At 35.2% G+C, this 22,815-nt stretch overlaps 1 protein-coding gene across 1 annotated transcript in view; it reads left to right on the top strand.

The window, feature by feature from the left end:
* Positions 1 to 22,815, top strand: part of LOC122809713 (cholesteryl ester transfer protein) — an 840,169-nt gene that overhangs the window by 677,986 nt on the left and 139,368 nt on the right. Inside the window, exon 11 of the mRNA XM_044081408.1 lies at positions 21,459 to 21,623. Coding sequence (XP_043937343.1) covers positions 21,459 to 21,623 — 165 coding nt within the window. The remainder of the gene's footprint in view (positions 1 to 21,458; positions 21,624 to 22,815) is intronic.

The following is a 22,815-nucleotide window of genomic DNA, read 5'->3' as shown; positions in this document are numbered from 1 at the left end:
CAAGCATGTGTGGACTGGGGGCTCTAAAGTCTCACAAATTATAATATGTAGTACTATAGGGGTATGGGACTCATAATGTGACTTGTGCCTTCACTCCATGACAGAAATTCAAAGTAAGTACTGAAATGTGTATAATCACAAACAATATGATGCCTGAGTGGAGCACTGATTATCATAACTCACTCTAACACTGAAAAAGCATTTTGCATCCCCTGACTTGGTGTGAGAGGGTCTCTGGACCTCATCCCATTGTTATTTATATAGACCCTCCCTGACATTACTTTACCTTAGAGTTGTTGAAATTGTCTGATGTACTGCATCCTCAGTCTTCATTTGTATTCCTAAACACTCATACTTTTGTGGTTGCACTTGGAGTGTATCCCTGCGGTTCATAAAAGTTACCACTAAGTGTACACTTTTTGTATTCAAGAACATCCCTCTCACATTACCTGTACTGCCTGCTCACTCAGCAAGGCTACATTAAATGCACACTTGGTGTAGACTTAGTGGTAACCTTTATGCATCCTAGCCTAAGTCATGACAACCTCACAACTCTATAGCACTTCAGTGTGTCATTTGACTTGCATTTCTGCAAAGCACATGTTCATGGCTTCTCCCCCCTGCAATACTTGAAATTTTGCTTACCTGGCACCTTAGTTAAACATATTCTGTAAATATCCTCAAGTGTATAGCTGGAATTCTTCCTGTTTATCACAGAGTGTTTTTAAAGATTTACGAGAATTTTATTTATTCCCTATAACATAGTATAAGACATATATGACTTTGTGTGACTTTGTATGCCATGTCATTATTTTCTGTGGGAGTGGGATTACCATCATTTGCATACTTGAAATACTGCACTTTAATTGGTAAATCTAAATCAGATGAAAAGACGTTGGGTGACAGATAAATCTCTGTAGTACTCCATGTTAAATATTGTACCAATCAAAAGTGAACCAAATTCTAACTATTAACTAACAAAAAGTTAAATCCCTTTAAATAATTCTTTCATAGTTAAATAAAAAATATTCAAACTGTACAGCTAGGTTTCATTTGCAAAATGCACACTATGTCTGTTAAGTATTCAAACGATACAGCTGAATTTTAATTGTAAAATACAAGGCATGTGTGCTAAAAACAAATAATTTCATTATATTAGTGTTTTGTAAGGCGGCTATCCCAATACACTCTCTGTCAGCTGTTGTACTCTACTTCTTTCTATTGCTCTGATTTCAAATGTTTACAATGGGTCTTTAAGATCTATCTTATTTTGATATCAGAAATTGTCTGCATTAGAAGTATGTTTTCCTTTCTTGATTTGGAACCCATTGTATTGCTTTTTTGTTAACATTTTCCACAAGGCCTAATGCAGCATCTGCCCAGTTAAGTGGAATCTGATGATAACTGGTGGTATTTCTGAAATTTTGTGGAATTACCTTTTGAAATGGTTTGTAAGAACCTCTCAACTAAAGCAATATTTTCTTAATTTGCAGTGTATGACTAAGCTTACTCTAGGGGATATGAGTAAAAGGTAAATATTGGATTGAGGTCTTGTCATTGGAAACTGTCTTATTGTCATGATTCAGATTTATGTAGTGCAGGTGAGACTGAAACTGATGGTTTTCCATTGTAAAACCATATGTAACTGTCTCTTTCATATAAAAAGTCCTCTCAATAGCTAGACAATCTATGAAGGATTGAGGATTAGGCATGCATAATAATTGTTTGAATTCTGTTCTTGCTTAAATTTGCTGTCTAGATACACTTTAATTTTATCCAGTAGTTGGCCAAAGAATGGATTTGCAGAAATAGATTCATCTAGTAGCTGGACTTTTATGTCCTCTGGGTAGGACTCTGTCCAGAACCAATCATACCTACATAAACGTACCCCACTGGTAGACACTGTGAAGGGAACACCCATTGCATTTTAAGCACATTCCACACACAGAATTGTGGATGTCAATTTTTCCTATCTCTTCAATTTTCTCTCTCTATCTCTCTCTCCTTTTCCTTTTTATAAAAGCTTGATTTTTCTCATGTAATTAGTTTAAAATACAGTTTTGTTAAGTTTATGTGTCAAACAATTTGTGGCTTTCATAGACGGGCTTTGGAAAATAAAAAACTCTACTTCCATACTTATGTAAGATCTTTGATTATTTGTCAGTGACGTGATGCCAAAGGAAGATCCATCTTGGGTTATTGTCCTGAAGCCAGTGAAATTGTGGCAGGATCAACCATTAAATTAATATATAGATCAGGGCTATGACTCTGAAGCCCATATAATCTGCCAGTAATTTGTATGGCGATTCATGTGTGTCAAAAAGTTGAAAAATTTTATTAGAAATGCCCTTAAATATATAAAACAATGGAGTGAAAGAAACTAGATAGCCCACCTCATCCTCACCATTTCAGAGGTTCCCCTGTTAGCATATGAAAAGTCATCAGTGAGCTATCCAAAAGACTCCTCCAAGTAACTTGCTGTCAATCAAAGGTTGTATCTTCTGGGGACTGGGGGAAGCTAAAGGATTGTCGTTAATGTATCATCAGGATCTAAGTCTGGACCAATAAACAATTCAATCTGTTGCATATACAATTCTTCTTCTTTTTTCTCCTGTTTGGAAATTATTGGGGATGGAGATCTTTCTTTTTCCAAGACCTTCACATATCTATGACTGAACAGACAAAGGTTCTATTTGAATATTAAAGAGGTGACACAGCTCTATGGTGACTGTAAAGGCTGACTCCTGAAGTAGTTTAAAATATTCTTCATCTTCAACAAATCATTCACATTCAAATAGCTTGAGGAAGCCAAGCTAAGTAGATAGCACCAGTGTTTTCATTATTGATTTTACCTCCTTCAAAAGTATTGGACCAAAAATTATTTTCTGGAGTCTCTAAAATGATATATTTATTCTACTTTTTATCATAGAACCTCACACAAATTTTCTCTCTTCTCTTTCATCTTTTCTTTTTAGAAGTATTCAAAGCCTCATTGTTTTAGAAATGTGCTGTATTTTACTTTATTTCTTTTCAGATAGATAAGAAAAGCGCCTTTAACTTCCTAAGTCAAGTTGCCTTATTACATTTTCATGTTTCAGATCCTGCTCTATAATGCTGTGGCCCAAAACAAAATTAGTAAGCTGTATGAAAATCATTACGGGAATTTGACCAAATTCACATTTATTGGTAGATTTGAAATGGGAATACGTACTCTCCTTATGAATTTTTTGAAGATATTTTTATAATACAATACTTGAAGTACTTAAGAAAAACAACAACTTTGAATGACTTTATGAGCTTACATTAATACATTCATAAAGAAAACTCTGCCAAGTGACTAATAGTTTGTCAGTGGTGGGAAGAACTGAACAGTCATGTGCCATTGCTGCTTATAGTAGACCTCTTTAACCTGCAAACATTAATATCTACACAAACCAATGCACAGAAGATTGTTAACAGACTATATGGAATCAAAACAGCTCACTATGTAAAACTAATTGGAGTGATGCATTCAGAGGAAAAATACAGAAGAAATGTTGCAAGTTTTGAAAGGGAAAATGTTTGAATGGAAAAAAAAATGTTTGACATCAGGATTTTGGCTCACAAGGTCAGGAGGATATATTTCCATAAGAACAAGAAACTTAAGATGAGAGACAATACATATACGGAATGGAAAAGAGGTTGAACTATAACTTTGAAAACTGAAATAAGCTGGGCAGACAAATTAAACACAGTGGGAGATGAGATCAAGACAAATGGGAAAAAAAATTATATACAGATTTTGAACATAACAGGAAACCATTTTATTTATATACAAGATGTTGCAGGAGTGAAAACAAACAAATTGATAAATTGTCTGCAGATTCTAACATTTATTCTCAAACACAGCAGATTATAAATATATTTACAAAATCTTATGCAAAATAGTTTGGCACTACAAAGGTGGTGATAAGTTGTCCCAGTAATATCCAGGTAACTTCAGATACTGAAATCAAATTAGATTATATTGAAAAGAAAACACAAACTGGACCCAAAAAGTACAGGGATGAAAAAAAATCACAATATTGACCTAAGAATACTTTAGTATGAATTTATAGTACAGTTATACCTGTTATTAACTAGGTCATTTAAGGATGGGGAGATTCCTCAAGATTGAAGACGTGGATGTATAAAACCCATCTTTAAGGGAAAGGGGAATGGGACAAACCAGAGTCATACAGACCTATAAGTTTACTTTCTTGTTATGGAAAAATAATGGAGAAGGTTACTTGGGATAAATTGTCAGAACTGGAAAGGGTTGGACTTGAAACCATATATCAGCGTGTATATCCTGAAAAGAAATCTATAACTACCTGTACATGATGGTTTATAACATTATAATAACAGCTATAAAAAATTGCTATGTTGTAATTTAGGTAGATTTAACTTCAGCCTTTGATACAGTCATATAAAAAAACACTGATCAATAAATTAGAGTAACTATGTATTGATGTAATCTTGATAAGATAGATAGCTGAATGGCTTACAAATAGTACATGGCAAGTATCATACAGAAAATGGACAAGTAAAATTCTAGTTTACAGTCAGGGTGTCCCACAGGGCTCTGTCTTGTACCCATGCTTGTTTAGGTTTCATCTTTCAGATCTATCTTTTTCATCTGCGGTGCTCTACAATCTGTATGCAGATGACTTGTAAATGCATAAACTGGTTATATGTATTACAGTAGGGCATGTCTACAAAAGAACTTGACTAAACTGACCATATGGCAATAGGAGAATAATATGCTGGTAAATAAATCAAAAACTAAGCATAGAGATTTGGGAGACATGATTGTCAACTGTCCAGATTTTTGTCTCATATTTTGGTCTGTTCCTTTTACAGTTTGTGATTTTCTTGGAATTAATTTGGACTGAAGTCACTAAATAACTAATATTTGAGTTTCAGATTTAACATCCTTCAGTCAATTAATTATAATGTAAGCTCTGTTATTCGAGCAACTTTCTAAGTTTATAAGTACAATTTTTAAATCTTTTCCTTACTCTGGGGCCTTTGTTCCCCCATTATTTTTGTCTTTGTCCAGATTTCTTGCTGTAAGGGGTTGATAGGTATGTTGAGAGACTAGACTGAAGGGTGAATATTTAGTTACACAATAATTGAATATGTCGATTCATTTAAGGACCTGGGCATATGGGTAGATCCAGCCTTGAGTTTTTCTTTTCTTATGAACCTATTGTTTAATGGCAATCTTACAACTATAGGGTGTATAAAAACATTTATAAAATCTAGAAAATAAAAAGTGATGAAATCATTGTTTGTAAATTAAATTAGACAAAATCTAGACTATGGAATAAAAATATGAGTAAATTGTAAAAAGAGTACAGAGGAAATATATCAAGGGCATCCATGGATGCGAAAATGTAAGTTATTATGAAAGACTAAAATATCTGAACTTATTTAATTTTGCTGGCAGCTGGAATGAATGCCTAAGAGCAGGAAATTCAGCATGACTGTCTATGAACACAGTATTTTTGAAACAGACAGAAAAATGCCTATCCAACGATACCATATTGTCTGGTCTAACTGAGGAGAAAGGAAAATCTGTTTGTTGATGATTTATTTTTATATGGAATGGTACCAAGGAAGAGTAGAAAAGTATATCCAGTTTGTTGATAAGGTTAACAAGAATACTTTTCTTAAATTTAAGTTAGCTTCCTGGACAGTATGGCTAAAGTGAATATCAGCAACAAATGTTTTAGGAGCAGTTTATATCCCAAAGATACTGCAGTTAATTATTTGTTATATTCTAGTATGTACCCCAAATTTATTAAAGATAATATACCAAAAGGGCAATTTATTAGAACATCAAGGCTTATATTGGATGATAAGTTATTCATTAAAAAATGACTTTAGTTTATTTCTAGATAGAGGTTATAAAAATAAGTTTTTGTATGATACTGTCAAAGATGTTATAGCTGAGAGACAATCTTGATCCCACCCCCATTTTAAAAGAGGGATTCACTCAAAAATGCAAAGTTTTAGACAAAATTTGTGTTTTTAGGTAGACATCACTATTGATTCAATAATTATTCATATCAGGGCTGGTAACTCGGCACGTAAAAATCCCCTACCAAACATTAGCGGACCGGAGTTCCGCTGTGGCGACCCCTAACCGGGATAAGCCGAAAGACACAGCAGCAGACACAGCATTAAAGAAACTGGAACATTATTTATAGAAACCCTGAGTTATATAAAACTGTAAAGGCTAGAGTGAGATTATTATATTATTCTGAAGTCCTAATGATAGGACGAAAGTGCTTAATAAAATATTATTGCTTGCCAACATTTGGCTGGTGACTGCCTAATTTTAACATTATCTTTTCATTGGTTACATATCCTGAGTTAAGAAAAATAGTCAGGGATGAGAATAATTTTGTTTTCATAAAAGGCGTTTCCATCAGAGTGTTTTCAAAGGAATTTGGATATGCAGAATAACACTGTAACTAATAAAATAGTGGGAATGCAACCCGTGTGGTAGATGTAAATTTGTTGCTATATTTACAAAAGCAAATTTATTTTTTACTCCATCTTAGTATGACTATATATGTGAGAAGGAGATCTACATGTGATGCTATGGGGTTAGCTTACATTGCTCCATGCAAAGGTTGTCAAGCATTTTACATGGGTATGACAACCAAAACTTTAAGTAAAAAAATGTTGTGGCACATTTAATGTTAATAACCCAAATAATGCTCTTAATAATCCTTTATTGGAATGTAAAGAGCAAAAAAATCTTTCTTTTTTGTTTTGGAGATAATTGATTTAGATTCCGGGGGAGGAGATTTCAAAAATAAGGTAGAACAAAGACATTTTGGCAGTTTAGATTGCAAATAGATAAGACTCCAGGTTTGAACACTGTTATTAATTTTATTTTCTGAAATCTAGACTGTGTAAAATGTATTCTGTTAAGGAATAGTATTTGAGATTATAAGTTTTTAAGTTAACTTTTTTTACTTTTTATTTAATTGTTAGTTATTTAATGTATTAATTTATACACTGAGTTGTAATTATTCACTGTGATGTATTTTGCCTCTATGATAGTATGATCTAAACAGCTGACAAAAAAACACCCATGTATTAAGATATTTATTGTAGAGTTTCTTTGTATGGGAAAGAGTAGTGGATGCTAGGTTAAGAAGGGACGTGATGATTAGTGATCAGCAGTATGGTTTCATGCCGGGAAAGAGCACTACAGATGCGATGTTTGCTCTGAGAGTGTTGATGGAGAAGTACAGAGAAGGTCAGAAGGAGTTGCATTGTGTTTTTGTAGACTTAGAGAAAGCATATGACAGGGTGCCTAGAGAGCAGTTGTGGTATTGTATGAGGAAGTCAGGAGTGTCAGAGAAGTATGTAAGAGTGGTACAGGATATGTACGAGGGTAGTGTGACAGCGGTGAGGTCTGCGGTGGGAGTGATGGATGCATTTAAGGTGGAGGTGGGATTACATCAAGGATCAGCTCTGAGCCCTTTCTTATTTGCAATGGTGATGGACAGGTTGACAGGCGAGGTCAGACAGGAGTCCCTGTGGACTATGATGCTTGCAGATGATATTGTGATCTGTAGTGAGAGAAGGGAACAAGTGGAGGAGACCCTGGAGAGATGGAGATATGCTCTAGAGAGAAGAGGAATGAAGGTCAGCAGGACTAAGACAGAATATCTGTGTGTGGATGAGAGGGAGGATAGAGGAATGGTGAGGATGCAAGGAGTAGAGGTGGTGAAGGTGGATGAGTTTAAATACTTGGAATCAATAGTTCAGAGTAATGGGGAGTGTGGAAGAGAGGTGAAGAAGAGAGTACAGGCAGGATGGAGTGGGTGGAGAAGAGTGTCAGGAGGGATTTGTGACAGATGAGTACCAGTAAGAGTGAAAGGGAAGGTCTACAAGAGGGTATTGAGACCAGCTATGTTATATGGGTTGGAGACAGTGGCATTGACAAAAAGGCAGGCGTTAGAGCTGGATGTGGCAGAGTTTAAGATGTTAACATTTGCATTGGGTGTGTCAAGGGTGGACAGGATTAGGAATAAGTATATTAGAGGGTCAGCCCAGGTTGGAAGGTTTGGAGACAAAGCCAGAGAGGCAAGATTACGTTGGTTTGGACATGTGCTGAGGAGGGATGTTGAGTATATTGGGAAAAAGATGCTAAGGATGAAGCTACCAGGTAACAGGAAAAGAGGAAGGCCTAAGATAAGGTTTATGGATGTGGTGAGACAGGACATGCAGGTGGTCGGTGTGACAGAGCAAGATGCAGAGGACAGGAAGAAATGGAAACAGGTGATCCGCTGTGGCGACCCCTAATGGGAACAGCGAAAGAAGATGTGATTTTAGAGTTTCTTTGTCTTGTAATTTATTCTAAAGAAGTCCTTTTTAGTGTGATGAAAGTGCTTATTAAACAGCAATCACTTTTGGTGCTAGAAATATAAATTTTTGTGTGCTATTTGTGCGTGTTTTGCCTTGAGGTTCTTTGTGTTAACAGAGAAACTCTTTTAGCTATGTGTTTTCTTTTGAGTATGACATTTATCTTCTCATTTCTTTTCCCTCAAAGCATCATGGTTTACATATTGTACTAATATCTTCCAAAAATGTACACAGTGCCCACAGAAGTTGTGCTCAGAGAAAATAATATATTCACAGACAGCAATCTAGGGTTCAGCAGAATCATACTATTGTTAGATATATCCATTATATGTAGTCTGTTGTTCTTTCTTTAAATAAGTTCTATACATCTATAAAATTAGGAAGTGTACATCTTATTTCAGGGTATTTAAATCCTTCTCATTATTTTCTGCATTGTGTTTATCTTTTTTTTGGGAAAAGGTATACCCCAGCTGCATTGCCATCCTGATGTAGAGGCTCCTGTTTTTCTTCATCTTTGGGTGATTCACAGTTTCATTTCCTTTGGTGTCTTAAGTGGCATTTTCCAATTACATTAATTTCAATTTAAATAAGAACTTTTTGAGCATTATTTTATTTTGGGGGAAAGTAATTATTTTTTCTGTAACATAATTTGTTGTTTTCCAAGGAAAAGTACCCTGATATTATTCCTGCAAACACTAGGATACTGTGAAATTTAACTAAAGTATTATTTGGACTATGATGGCAAGCCAAGATTTGTTTGCAAAAGTTGAGTGAGGGTCAGTTCAGACCGAAGCAGTTTAAATACATACTTTTGTTTGCCTCAATACCTTCTCGGAATCCATATGCATCTGCTTTTAAAAGATAAAAGCAGTTTTCATCAGCCAGTCACGTTTCCAGGTAATTTAGTTAGTTATGTTATGTTCTTTCATGATGTAATCATAAATAGTTGCCTACAAAAATCACCATTATTGGGGTAATCAATGAAAGAGAATAAAAGCAGAAATAAATATTCATGGAAAGCTATGTGAATATCATATTCCAAAATTATGCAAATCTGGAACATATGACTTTCATTGTAACTCATCATAATTTAAATACTACCAATGCCATTGTAAGACATTTATTTGAAAGCCTTTTAAATATACATTTTTGTGATATAATTATGCAAACTTCACTTACATGTACTCAAGCACTGTTGCATGTCATGGGTGTGTTGAAAGCTTATAAAACACACCGCATTGTCATTATTTTCAGATACAGATTATAAAATCTTTGTCAGCAAACCATGCTGTTTCAACAATGACATTTGTAGATTATGCCAGACTCTAGGTTATACAGATTTAGGCTAATGAAATATTGGAAAACATTTATTATTTATTTAACATTTGTTGACTGGGAAAGTCTGACTAGGACAGAGCCTATTTTCAGTGGAGGCCCAGGGAGAAATACTCCAGACATGTCCTTGGAATGTGGGAAGAAACTGGAGTACTTGGAGTAAATCCACTTGAATGCCAGGAGAAATATGCAGACTCTGCACAGAAGGTACCCCAGCCAATAATTAAACCGGATAACCTCTTGCTATGAGGTGATAATGTTAACCACTGCAACAGTGCATCACCCAAATATAGTGGGCTCAGCAAGTATAAGCAGAAACTCCTAGGTATGATAATCTTAAGTTTTATTAGGACATGAGTGCCCAATGGCTGGATTTGTGAAAAGGAATTATTTCAGCTACCAAAACAGCTGTCTTGCAAAAAGGCAGGAGTAACAGTAGATTTCTGCAACACCTGCCATTTCCATCCCACATCCCATCTAAACATGTAGATTTGCAACCAGTAAGAAACAGTTCAGTGTAAGTTACAAATCAGTATCTAAACTGAGGCATATGCATGAAAGAATAGACAGAGCTTACTTTGATGTCACTACTCATCAGGTCCTAGAAAAGGAGGCAAAAGGGGGCTTATTATTTGGTTGTTACCCATGTAAACTCACTGGACACAACTGGCCCATCTCAAAGGTGACCTCCTGAGAGCAATGTTAGGTTAAATGACTTCCTCAGACTTGAACAATTTGAAAGTAGAAATTGAGGAGATTAAACCCAGGAGTACAAAATGAAGGACATTAACAGTTCATAGCCTTAACACTCTGAACTAAACTGCCAGATAAGAGGGGGGGGGGCCTAGATGGCGAACTGAAAGCAGTGAATTTTGAGAGCTCTTAAAAGTAGTGTAATAATATAGGAAAACGTGATTATTTTCAAATTTAAAACATCAGAAATCTATAGATAAGCTACTAAACTAAATAAATATCAGTTGTGGTGGAGATATACAAAAATGTTTCTGTCAAGTAACTTGGAGATATATTGAGTCACTGAATATGAACAACTCAAGGAATTCTCATCCAGATGCTGCTTTGAAAAAAGAACTGCAATTGATGACCTCTACCTTACAGGAACTATTTTTGAAGATGGATGGCTTTAAAAATGACTTAGAAAACCTCAAATTAAATTCTCAAAAACAGACTGATACTCTTAAGGTACTCTTACAGCAACACCATACAAAAATAACAAATATAGAGACTACTCTAAATGACATTGAAGGGAGACTCAGAGAAGAAGAATTCCAAAATGAATTTCTGCTTAAACAGAATACATGGCTGCTTAACAAAATGGATGACTTAGAAATCAGGGAAAGGAGAAACAACATAAGGATCTTTGGTCTGCCTGAAAACACTGAAGGAGAAGACATTATTTCATTCTTAACCTAGATTCCTGAATATGTAGACTTGAAAGAGGGACTTTCGTTTGGAATTGAAAAGGCGCATACAGCACTGAAGAAACCTGCTTCTAACTCAACAAATAATCCACCTAGATCCATCATTATAAAATTTCTTTCATTTCTAGACAAGGAACTAATATTAAAATCTGCTTGGAGAACATCACCCTTAAAATACAATCAAAGCCTGATAAGGTTTGACAATGATTATTCTTCCAGAATACTAGAACAAAGGAAAAAAGTCTGGCCAATTATAAAACTGTTGAAACAAAACAACATTAAAGAACAGCTGGACTTTCCAGCCAAGATAAAAATATTTTTTGCCAATGAGATGAGAACCTTTAATGACTTAGAAGAAGCTACTATATTAATCAAAAACAACAACATAGTGTCTATACCAGAAGAAACTGAATGGATGGCCCCTACTCTTAAAAGAATAGTAATGTCTTTCGGCTTTTTCTTAAAAGAATAAAGGAAACAAATCCTTGGACTGATGCTAGAAAGAAGAAACAAAAAACTGATTCCAAGATAGATTCCCCAAAAAAATAAATCTTACAACTGCATCTCTCAAAGTATCAACTGATATGGTACATCACTTGTCATCTGTTTTTATTTAAAAAAAGGAGGGTTTCTTAAACAACTGAGAAAGAGTAATGATTTATTTAGAATGTTCAAAGAGTCCAATAATTCTTCACAAACAAAGGTAGGTCAAGATGGGTTACTATTTACATTATATATAAGCCAAGGAAAGCAACATATAATACAAACATAGAAGTTTATATTCCCCTGCTTGAACTCAGTGAATACTTATCGTGCTCATTTTTCAATGTTTTTACTTATAATAATTTAAGTAATTAATTAACTAATTCAACAAGGTACCATTCATCAGAGTTCAAACTCAAATGTAATAAATTAACATCATATATAATAGCATTAACAATAGAGTGTTTAGAAAAAAAATTTGGAGACTAATGCCTTCTTCAGCTAAAGTATGATTTAGAAATGTGATGTATATCCTCGTTAAATAATAGTAGCAAGTTCTTAGTACAAATGCCATCATTATTCTGTCTAAATATAGTTAATATAAATTATGGCAGGTATCACAACTATGAGTGCTGTTTGATCAATCCTGATATGGTGTGCGTGGATGCAGCTGTGTCTGGCAGCTAGTACAAATGTCATTATTATTCTGTCTAAACATAGTTAATATCAATTATGGCAGGTATCACAGCCTCAAGTGCTGTTTTATTAAACCTGACATGGTGTGTGTGGATCCAGCTGTGTCTGGCAGCTGTTGTATGTTGCCGTTTTCATCTTAGGGAAGCTGTGGGTTGCAGCTTGTGATCAAGGTTTACTAATGCTTGTGCATTAGGAAGAGACATTTGGTGTTTTAGCCTGGATCCAGGAGAAGGGGGTGGATAAAACTGTGATTATGATATTTTGACAGAGAATAGTTTGTTTATACATCTGCTGAGTGAGAGGTGGGAAGGCTGGAAGAATGTGTTATCTCTTGTTGTGGTGGCTTGTTGGGAGGTTTTTTTTTTAATCTGTTTGCTCTCCATTCTTTTCCTGGTTGCTGCCTCACTGAAAAGGAGGGAATTTAGGCTTGAAGTTGCAGTGAAGTGAAGCTTTGCTTCAGGTGTATTTTGAGCCTCTGATATGCAGTACACATACACACTAACAGAAACAGATGCTCCCAGGTTGCTATGGTAACAGAGACAGTGATGATAATGCTTAATGGCTTTGAGGAGCCTCCGAGATGATTCTCGGCAATGAAGTTTTTGGTTTAAAAAAATACATATATAATAAAGGAGCTGTTTTAAACCACATGCACACATATTGATAGTCTCCCAACACTTCGTTTAGCTCATTAAGTTGATCCTTGAAAGAAAAAAAAAGCACAATTTTATATTTAAAATGTATTTTGGTCCAAACACATTAAGGACTTACATAAGAGTGGAAGTCTGGGTTATTGTGAAAGACTAAGAGCACTTGGTCTTGTGCAGTACCCTTTGCAGTGGTCTGGGAGGTGAGCTTGCTCGGACATGTTGGGCATATGGGGATAGCTGATTCTAGGGGTGTTTGAGGTTGCGGGGAAGTGCTAGAGAGTCATCAGATTTTCTTTATGGAAATATCTGTGGGAATGGAAGGTGTGTTGAATGGTTCACTGGCAGAGTTGCCACTGCATGGAACAGGCTGGTAAAATGGAACAGGACAAATACTGGTTTGGATATTTTAAGAACAGCCTGGAAACACATCACATGAACTATTGAATGGTATTCTGGCAAAACTGGATGGGCGTTGTTGCCCGTGCTTGAAGTACTGATATGTGTGTATGTAAGGATGGAAATATAGTTATAACAAATAAGAAACTAGAAGGGTCTCATAATTTAAAGTCTATGGACTGTATAAACATCCTTGGAATGAGCTGATAATAAGAATAAGCATTACAGCTTGTGGTCTCTCAAATAAGTAAGCAACAGCCAAAAAAAAAAAAAAAAAAAACCACAATAGTTATGTAATGTATGATTTTAGTAAAACTAGACATAAAATATATAATCATCATGTAAGATGAAGCAATCTGCTGAACTTAGATATTAAAGACAGGATTTAATAACATGGGCTTGTGTATAATAACACTACTGTCTTAACTTGTCATTAATGACACACTATATTGAACATCAAGGGGAAGCATGATGTTTTTTATGTAAGTAAATATGCATAACAAGTCATGTAATTGCTTTAACTTGAATTGTAGTTTTTGTAACCCATCTTGACCATATATAATACTTAAGCGGTTACCAAGGTAACTAATGTTTTATACATGACATCAAATTGACAATGTTTTTCAAGAGAAACAATAGAAGCCTGAACTTGAAATGTCACAGAATGTAACAATCATATTCTGAACAGTTAGTATTAAATTGACAATGATCACTCAGTTTAACCTTTGCTAATTATGGAAAATAGAATGCTGCCATTTAAATCTAAAAACTTTCAGTATATGCCATAAAATGGCAATTTATGAATATGGAAAGGGAACTTGTAATCATTAATCACAATAAGTGAATTTGTTGTTTTTAACCTTTAATTTCACTCATTTTGTAATAAGAAATGACAGATATGAAAATCCTTATGTGTAGGACATGGGGGGAAGAGGGATGCAATGATAATTAAAATGCACTAACTTTCATCAATGTTCACATAAAACAAACTTGATGCTTTAAGTAAGTCAGCAACAAAGTGATTACTTAAAAGCTGGCAAATAATGAAATATAACTTCTCATATATCCAGTAAAATATGTTGTATTATAAACATTAGGTATAAATACTATTACCATCTGTTTATATTAAGTAATACATTTTGAAAGACTTCATCAATAAGGGTGAATATACTAAATAACTGTGTGCTATAATCTTTTATTGAGGTTTTATATATGATACATCCTAATTACTATTATTGAATTGCTTATCATCTATCTTTCATGTAAATAATTGCTTATACAATAAGTAGACATCTATATTGTATTAGAATTCTGTCTAATCTACACTAGTACTATATCTGTTCAAAATAATATAAATATTGCTTATTCCTATTAAAAATATTCTCCATATAATAATTCAATTTATGGAGCTCAGATGTTCTGGATTGTCAAGGTATGAGTGATAATCTGAAGGACTTAGGTTTATCCATCAGATTAGGAATGATTTTCGTTCCATGGCTAGTGCGGATCTTAGTTTTGTTAACATTTATTAATTTAAATTTGTTATTTCACAAAAACATTTTTAGTATGCCTGACCAAAACATTACTTTACTGGTAAACACTCAAAGTAAAAAACTGATAATTTCCTTTAAAAGCTCAAACATATGCTTTATAGTTATTAGAGGAAATGTATAATAGTCACAATAAAACAAAAAATACATAGTCTAAACATCCTAAGAATGATTTAACTTTATTATCTTTAAATACCATTGGCTTAAACAATCCTAGTAAGAGATCAAATCTAATGAAATATTTAAAACTGAACAAAGCACAAATTGTCTTCCTTCAAGAAAATCATTTCAGAAGAAATGACAATTACAAATGGAATCCTAAGGAATATATGATATTGGCGCAATCCACTTATAAGACAAAGACAAAAGGGGTAACAATTTTATGGAAAACAAATGTGATTGACCCAGAAATCATTTATAAGTATGAAGATAAAGAAGGCCTTATGGCATTAGTAATAGTTAAATATAATAACAGAATATGGACCCTAGCCAATCTATACTGGTTCTCAGGCATTGGAACAGGAACTGTTAAAAAACACTTGGATTTAATTTCCAATAATTATAAAGGCAACCAGAAAAAAATAAAACTAGATCTGCAAGCACCCATATCCTGCAAAGAAATTACAGCTCCAGGTATAGATGGCATAATTATGGAAATATATAAACTTTTTCCTTCAAAGATAGTATCCCTCTTCCATAAAACTCTATTACAAATTCAGTCACAAGCTTTAATTCTACCCTCTTGGAGATATTCCTTAATCACACCAATTCTAATGGAAAACAAATCCCCAAACGTCTGTGCCTCATATAGACCTATATCATTATTAAATAATGACTATAAGATATTTATGACAATATTAACTAACAGAATGAAAATACCACTATCCAAAACAATAAATAATGATCAAACTGGATTTATATATCATAGACACACACATGACAATATTAAAAGGATCATTTCTCTTATAGATTATGTTAATAAAGAAAATACAGAAACGCTCATAATTGGCTTAGATATAGAGAAAGCCTTTGATTCCCTAAATTGGGACTATTTATTCAAAATCCTAATGCTATTTGAATTTTCTGCATCCTTTGTTCATCTCCTAAAGAATATAAATACAAATAATTTAGCATATGTCAAGTTAGGTCCCTTTATCTTTGAATCTATACATATAACAAAAGGCACTAAACAAAGATGTCTCATGTCACCAATTCTATCTGCTCTGGCTATTGAAATATTGGCAGATTCAATTCATAACAATATAAAAATCAAAGGAATAGATGTTTCAGAACAATACAATTCTAAAGTAATGCTATTTGCTGATGGCATATTACTAACATTATCTAATACAAAAAAGGCATTAGAAGAATTAAATATATTAATTGACAAATTTCACATGACTTCAGGACTCTGTTTCAATAAATCAAAATTGTTATTTTTAAATAAAAAAAAGAAGTACAGACTAAGGGGGATCACATCATAGGGAAACAAGAATCTACCTTAAAATATCTAGGAATTGAGTTATGCAAGGATAATAATGAATTAGTCTCAAAAAACTACAATAATATCATCAATACAATTAAAATCTCTGTTGAAAAATGGAACAAAATAATATTAACATTTGAAGATAGACTAGAGTTAATAAAAATGTTTTCACTGCCCAAGATCCCATATATAGCCTTGGCAATATAACTGTTACCAGAAAGGAATATACTTAAAGAAATAAATTCATGCTTAGTAAAAGTTTTATGGTTTCCCAAAAGAAACAGAATAGCTTTAATGCATCATATCAGACCATGGAAACAGGGAGGAATAAACTTTCCTGATATAGAACATATATAAAAGCATCAATATCTAAAACAATCTCAGATTGGATAAGTCCAAATTACTCTGCAAATTGGAAATAATTACTAACTATAATATCAATAAATTAATTTGATTTACAAAAAAAATTCAAATAGATAAAAACAATTTGCCATGGCACATATGTATTAGTATGCAATATACCATAACTAAACCCACTAAAACTCGTGTGATTAATTATTACAATGACTCATTTTTGGAAAATTATTAATGCAAATATAGATTTAAAAATCTGGTTTGATCTTTTAACACCATTTATAGTCACAAAGAACTTTCCACATAAAATATATAGAGAAATTATTAATTCCTGGGTGATGTTTATGAAGCTGGAAATTGATGGTGCAATGATGAATGTTGTTAGTGCATATGCTCCACAAGTTGGGTGTGTGATGGATGAGAAAGAAAAATTTTGGAGTGAGTTGGATGAAGTGGTGATGACGGTATCCAAGGGTGAGAGACTAGTGATTGGAGCAGATTTCAATGGGCATGTTGGTGAAGGGAACAGAGGGGATGAGGAAGTGATGGGTAGGTATGGTGCTAAGCAAAGGAATGCAGGGGGTCAGATGGTAGTGGATTTTGCGAAAAGGATGGACATGGCTGTGGTGCATACGTATTTTAACAAGAGGGAGGAGCATAGGGTGACATACAAGAGTGGAGGAAGATGCACACAGGTGGATTATGTCTTATGTAAAAGGGCCAGTCTGAAGGAGATTAGAGACAGTAAAGTGGTGGCAGGGGAAAGTGTAGTTAGGCAGCATAGGATGGTGGTTTGTAGGATTACATTGGTGATCAAGAAGAGGAGGATGAGTGTGAGGGCAGCACCAAGGATCAAATGTGGAAATTGACAAAGGGTAATTATGAGGTAGAGTTCAGGGAAGAGTTAAGACAGGCACTGGGTGACAGTGAAGAGTTACCGAATAGCTGGGTAACTACAGCAGAGCTAGTAATAGAGATGGTTAGAAAGGTGCTTGGTGTGACATCTGGAAAGAGGAAGGAGGACAAGGAGACCTGGTGGTGGAATGAAGAAATACAGGAGAGTATACAGAGAAAGAGGTTGGCAAAGAAGAAGTGGGATTGTCAGAGAGATGAAGAAAGTAGACAAGAGTATAAGGAGATGAGGTGCATGGCAAAGAGAGAGGTGGTGAAGGATAAGGCATACGAAAAGTTGTATGAAAGGCTGGATACTAAGGAGGGAGAAAAGGACCTGTACCAATTGGCTAGAAAGAGGGACCGAGCTAGTAAAGATGTGCAGCAGGTAAGGATGGTAAAGGATAATGAGGGGAATGTACTCACAAGCGAGAAGAGTGTGTTGAGCAGATGAAAAGAGTACTTTGAGGGGCTGATGAATGAAGAGAATGAGAGGGAGAGAAGGTTGGATGATGTGTGGATAGTGACTACTGAAGTGCAGTGGATTAGCAAGGAGGAAGTAAGGACAGCTATGAAGAGGATGAAGAATGGAAAGGCTGTTGGACCAGATGACATACCTGTGGAAGCATGGAGGTGTTTAGGTGAAATGGCAGTGGAGTTTTTAACTAGATTGTTTAATGAAATCTTGGAAAATGAGAGGATGCCTGAGGAATGGAGAAAAAGTGTTTTGGTACCGATTTTTAAGAATAAGGGTGATGTGCAGAGCTGTAGTAACTACAGAGGGATTAAACTGATCAGTCACAGCATGAAGTTATGTGAAAGCTAGGTTAAGAAGGGATGTGATGATTAGTGATCAGCAGTATGGCTTCATGCCAGGAAAGAGCACTACAGGTGTGATGTTTGCTCTGAGAGTGTTGATGGAGAAGCACAGAGAAGATCAGAAGGAGTTGCATTGTGTCTTTGTGGACTTAGAGAAAGCACATGACAGGGTGCCTAGAAAGGAGTTGTGGTATTGTATGAGGAAGTCGGGAGTGTCAGAGAAGTATGTAAGAGTGGTACAGGATATGTACGAGGGTAGTGTGACAGCAGTGAGGTCTGCGGTGGGAGTGACGGATGTGTTTAAGGTGGAGGTGGGATTACATCAAGGATCAGCTCTGAGCCCTTTCTTATTTGCAATGGTGATGGACAGGTTGACAGACGAGATCAGACAGGAGTCCCTGTGGACTATGATGTTTGCAGATGACATTGTGATCTGTAGTGAGAGTAGGGAACAGGTGGAGGAGACCCTGGAGAGGTGGAGATATGCTCTAAAGAGAAGAGGAATGAAGGTCAGCAGGACTAAGACAGAATATGTGTGTGTGAATGAGAGGGAGGATAGAGGAATGGTGAGGATGCAGGGAGTAGAGGTGGCAAAGGTGGATGAGTTTAAATACTTGGGATCAACAGCTCAGAGTAATGGTGAGTGCGGAAGAGAGATGAAGAAGAGAGTACAGGCAGGACGGAGTGGGTGGAGAAGAGTGTCAGGAATGATTTGTGACAGACGAGTACCAGTAAGAGTGAAAGGGAAGGTCTACAAGAGGGTAGTGAGACCAGCTATGCTATATGGGTTGGAGACAGTGGCATTAACAAAAATGTAGGAGTCAAAGCTTGACGTGGCAGAGTTGAAGATGTTAAGATTTGCACTGGGTGTGACGAGGATGGACAGGATTAGGAATAAGTATATTAGAGTGTCAGCCCAGGTTGGAAGGTTTGGAGACAAAGCCAGAGAGGCAAGATTACGTTGGTTTGGACATGTACTGAGGAGGGATGCAGAGTATATTGGGAAAAAGATGCTAAGGATGAAGCTGCCAGGTAACAGGAAAAGAGGAAGGCCTAAGATAAGGTTTATGGATGTGGTGAGAGAGGACATGCAGGTGGTTGGTGTGACAGAGCAAGATGCAGAGGACAGGAAGAAATGGAAACAGTTGATCCACTGTGGCAACCCCTAATGGGAGCAGCCGAAAGAAGAAGAAGATTAATTCCTAGGAACAGAAAAGATTTGTTTGTTGGCTCCAATGTATCAAAGAACTAAAAGTTTGAGATATGCAAGAAATAAAAACAACATACAAAATTCCACAACAGGACTGGCTAACTTTACAGAGTATTCTGTCATATTCGCAAGATTTAAGTAGAATAACTAACAATTCTTCATTTAAAGAAATATCTAAATTTACGAAATACATATATGAAATCATATATAATGACTTTGACATGGGAAACATTTAACTAAAGCTCTTGTATTATTAAATGTGAACGAAGGTCCTCATTTGAATAGGTCAAACATGTATCTAGTATGGACTATACTTGCAATTTCAAGGAAGCATATAACAAGAAGATGGAATACAAACACAATACCAACTTTGGAAGACTTCTATGGCCTACTGAAGACCACAGCATTATTAGAAATTAAAATTAAAGAACTAAGAATTTATCCAAAGCCTTTTATCAACAACCCTTGGGGAAAAGTCTTATCGTTGATTGACACTTTACAATAATTGATCAGACACTCTGATAATGGATTGGACATACTTATAAAGTAAGTGTATACATTAAGATCTGCTATAGTCTCAGGCTAATGTAAATAGTGTACATAGTTATTTAAAATGTTATGTATAAATACTATGGAATTCATTCAAATGTATCTGAAAGATAAACTGCCAGATAAGATGTAATAAAAGCCCAGTCTTACAGTCTGAATGTACCTGGGTTCAGTTGTTGATCTCCTCTGGAGGGAAAGCAGAAGTTACTGGTTGGTGTGTAAACTTTTGTTGCTTAAGATAAGTCACAAATAAATAAAAATAAAAAAAGAAATATTGTCCTTCTCTCAGGAGGAATATATAACTTTATCAGTCATGTATACAGCACTGAACTTTCATTCCTATGAGAAACTGAAGCTTACAGTTCTTTGGTAGGATGCTTTGCACTACAACATATGCTTAGAACTATGTATTTTTGCTTCTAGTTCACATAATCATAACCAGAGGTGTAGTTAATGATACACTATGTTTGTCTTGGTGTAAAAATAGTTGAGGGGTACTGTTTTGGCTATTTCAAAGGTAGTGAGTGTTCTCTCTTAGATAAATAAAAGAAATAAGTTTACACGAGTCACAAAGATTATTATTGCATGTAAACTGAGATATGCTTGTTAAGTACTGTGAACACCTAAAGGCATCACTGAAAAATGAAGAGGTTGCTGTGGAGAGTGACGGTATAGACGTTTGGTATAGTCTCATACCTAAATCTCAGATTTTTGCCTACAGTCTTCATTGTAAGAATAGATAACACATTCTTACCTCTACCACTTCCTTAAAAGGAACTGGTCGATAAAGTAATTTACTCTGTTGAAGTGCACCCATTAAACAGCCAGTAATTATACAGAATCAACAAGAAATGAATGCAAATTAGAAAACAGAAAAATCTGATATAGTCCATCATTTTGAGGGGCGGCAATATATGATTACTGATTGTATAGCTGATATCCGAATCACAAACAGTGAACCACTTGAAAGTTTCATATTTAAATGCTGAAGGAAAACACTGAATATGTTGACTCATCCAGTCCTTTGAGCTATGCTGTTACAATAAACTATGGTAGAAAATCTCTGCGAAAAACATTTGCTCTCTGTTGTTGAATATGCAACATGTCACTGTTTTCTGATTTTCTGAACATATGGCACAGTGGACAGTACCATCAGATAATAATTTTTTTTTTGTTATTATAATTGTGCAGCTTTTGCCAGGAATTTCTTTACAAGATACAGTGGTAAAGACGTGGAGTGTCAGCCCACCAACAGTTTCTTTCAGGCCAGAAGGCACAGTGGTGGTAGCTTATGCAGCAGTGGAGATAAACGCACTGAACAACCACGAAGACTCAGGACGTGTCTATTTTGAAATGGTATGTTCCATGTGAGGCAGCATTTGTATCTTAACATTCTATGAATTAGCTTAGAAATGCTGGACATGGTGGAGTGGAAATGTTTCCCTTTTTATAGTACACTTTGAAAGAAGGGTACAGCAATAACTGTTTTAAACCCTGCATTGTTTTACTATTTACATTTACATTTCCTGGTTAAAAGAGTGCAGGTAAGATTCAGGAAAACTTTGACTTTAGTTCAAAGGGGTAGCTGAAGATATTACGAGATAAAAATGATAGTAGTGATTCCCAAAAAAGTGGAAGCTAACACAAATAGCTTGCAGCTCAACAGAACCTGACTAACTTACTGTTCTATTGATCCAGAATGTGTGATTCACAGAAAAAAAGCAACAGTGAGCTGAAGGTACAGTTCTGTGTGACTCAACATGACATTCTGAGATTTCAGGTGGATGGTTCTGATTTTATGCACACATTGTATGGATTTCAGGTGGTGTTTCTGATTTTATGTGCACAGTGTGTGGATTTCAGTTGCATGTTTCTGATTTTAGCCGTGGAGTGTTTGGATTTCAAGTGAGTGTTTCTGATTTTACGTACACAGTGCGTGGATTGCAGGTGGGTGTTTCTGATTTTATGTGCACAGTGTATGAATTTCAGGTGAGTGTTTCTGATTTTATGAGCACAGTGTATGGATTTCAGGTGGGTTTTTATGATTTTATGCACACAGTGTGTGGATTTCAGGTAGGTGTTTCTGATTTTATGCACACAGTGCATGGATTTTAGGTGGGTGTGTCTGATTTTATCTGTACAGCGTGTGTATTTCAGGTAGATGTTTCTGATTTTATGCACACAGTGTATGAATTTCAGGTGGGCTTTATTTTATGAGCACAATGTATGAATTTCATTTTTTTTCTGATTTTATGCACAGTGCATAGATTGTAGGTGGATGTTTCTGATTTTATGTGCACAGTGTATGGATTTCAGGTGAGTATTTTTGATTTTTTGCACACAGTGTATAGATTTCAGGTGGGTGTTTTCAATTTTATGCCCACAGTGTGTGGATTTCAGATGAGTGTTTATAATTCTACATGCACAGTGTATTGATTTCAGGTGGGTGTTTCCGATTTTATGCACACATTGCATGATTTCAGGTGAGTGTTTCTGATTTTATGTACACCCTGTATGGATAATATTTTATTTTGTGTTTTATGTTTGT

This window comes from Protopterus annectens, chromosome 8.part0, assembly GCF_019279795.1.
Source record: "Protopterus annectens isolate FY-2018-M chromosome 8.part0, PAN1.0, whole genome shotgun sequence".
Lineage (NCBI taxonomy): Eukaryota > Metazoa > Chordata > Ceratodontiformes > Protopteridae > Protopterus > Protopterus annectens.
The sequence above is the reverse complement of the archived record's forward strand: the minus strand, read 5'-3'. Positions and strand labels throughout refer to the sequence as shown.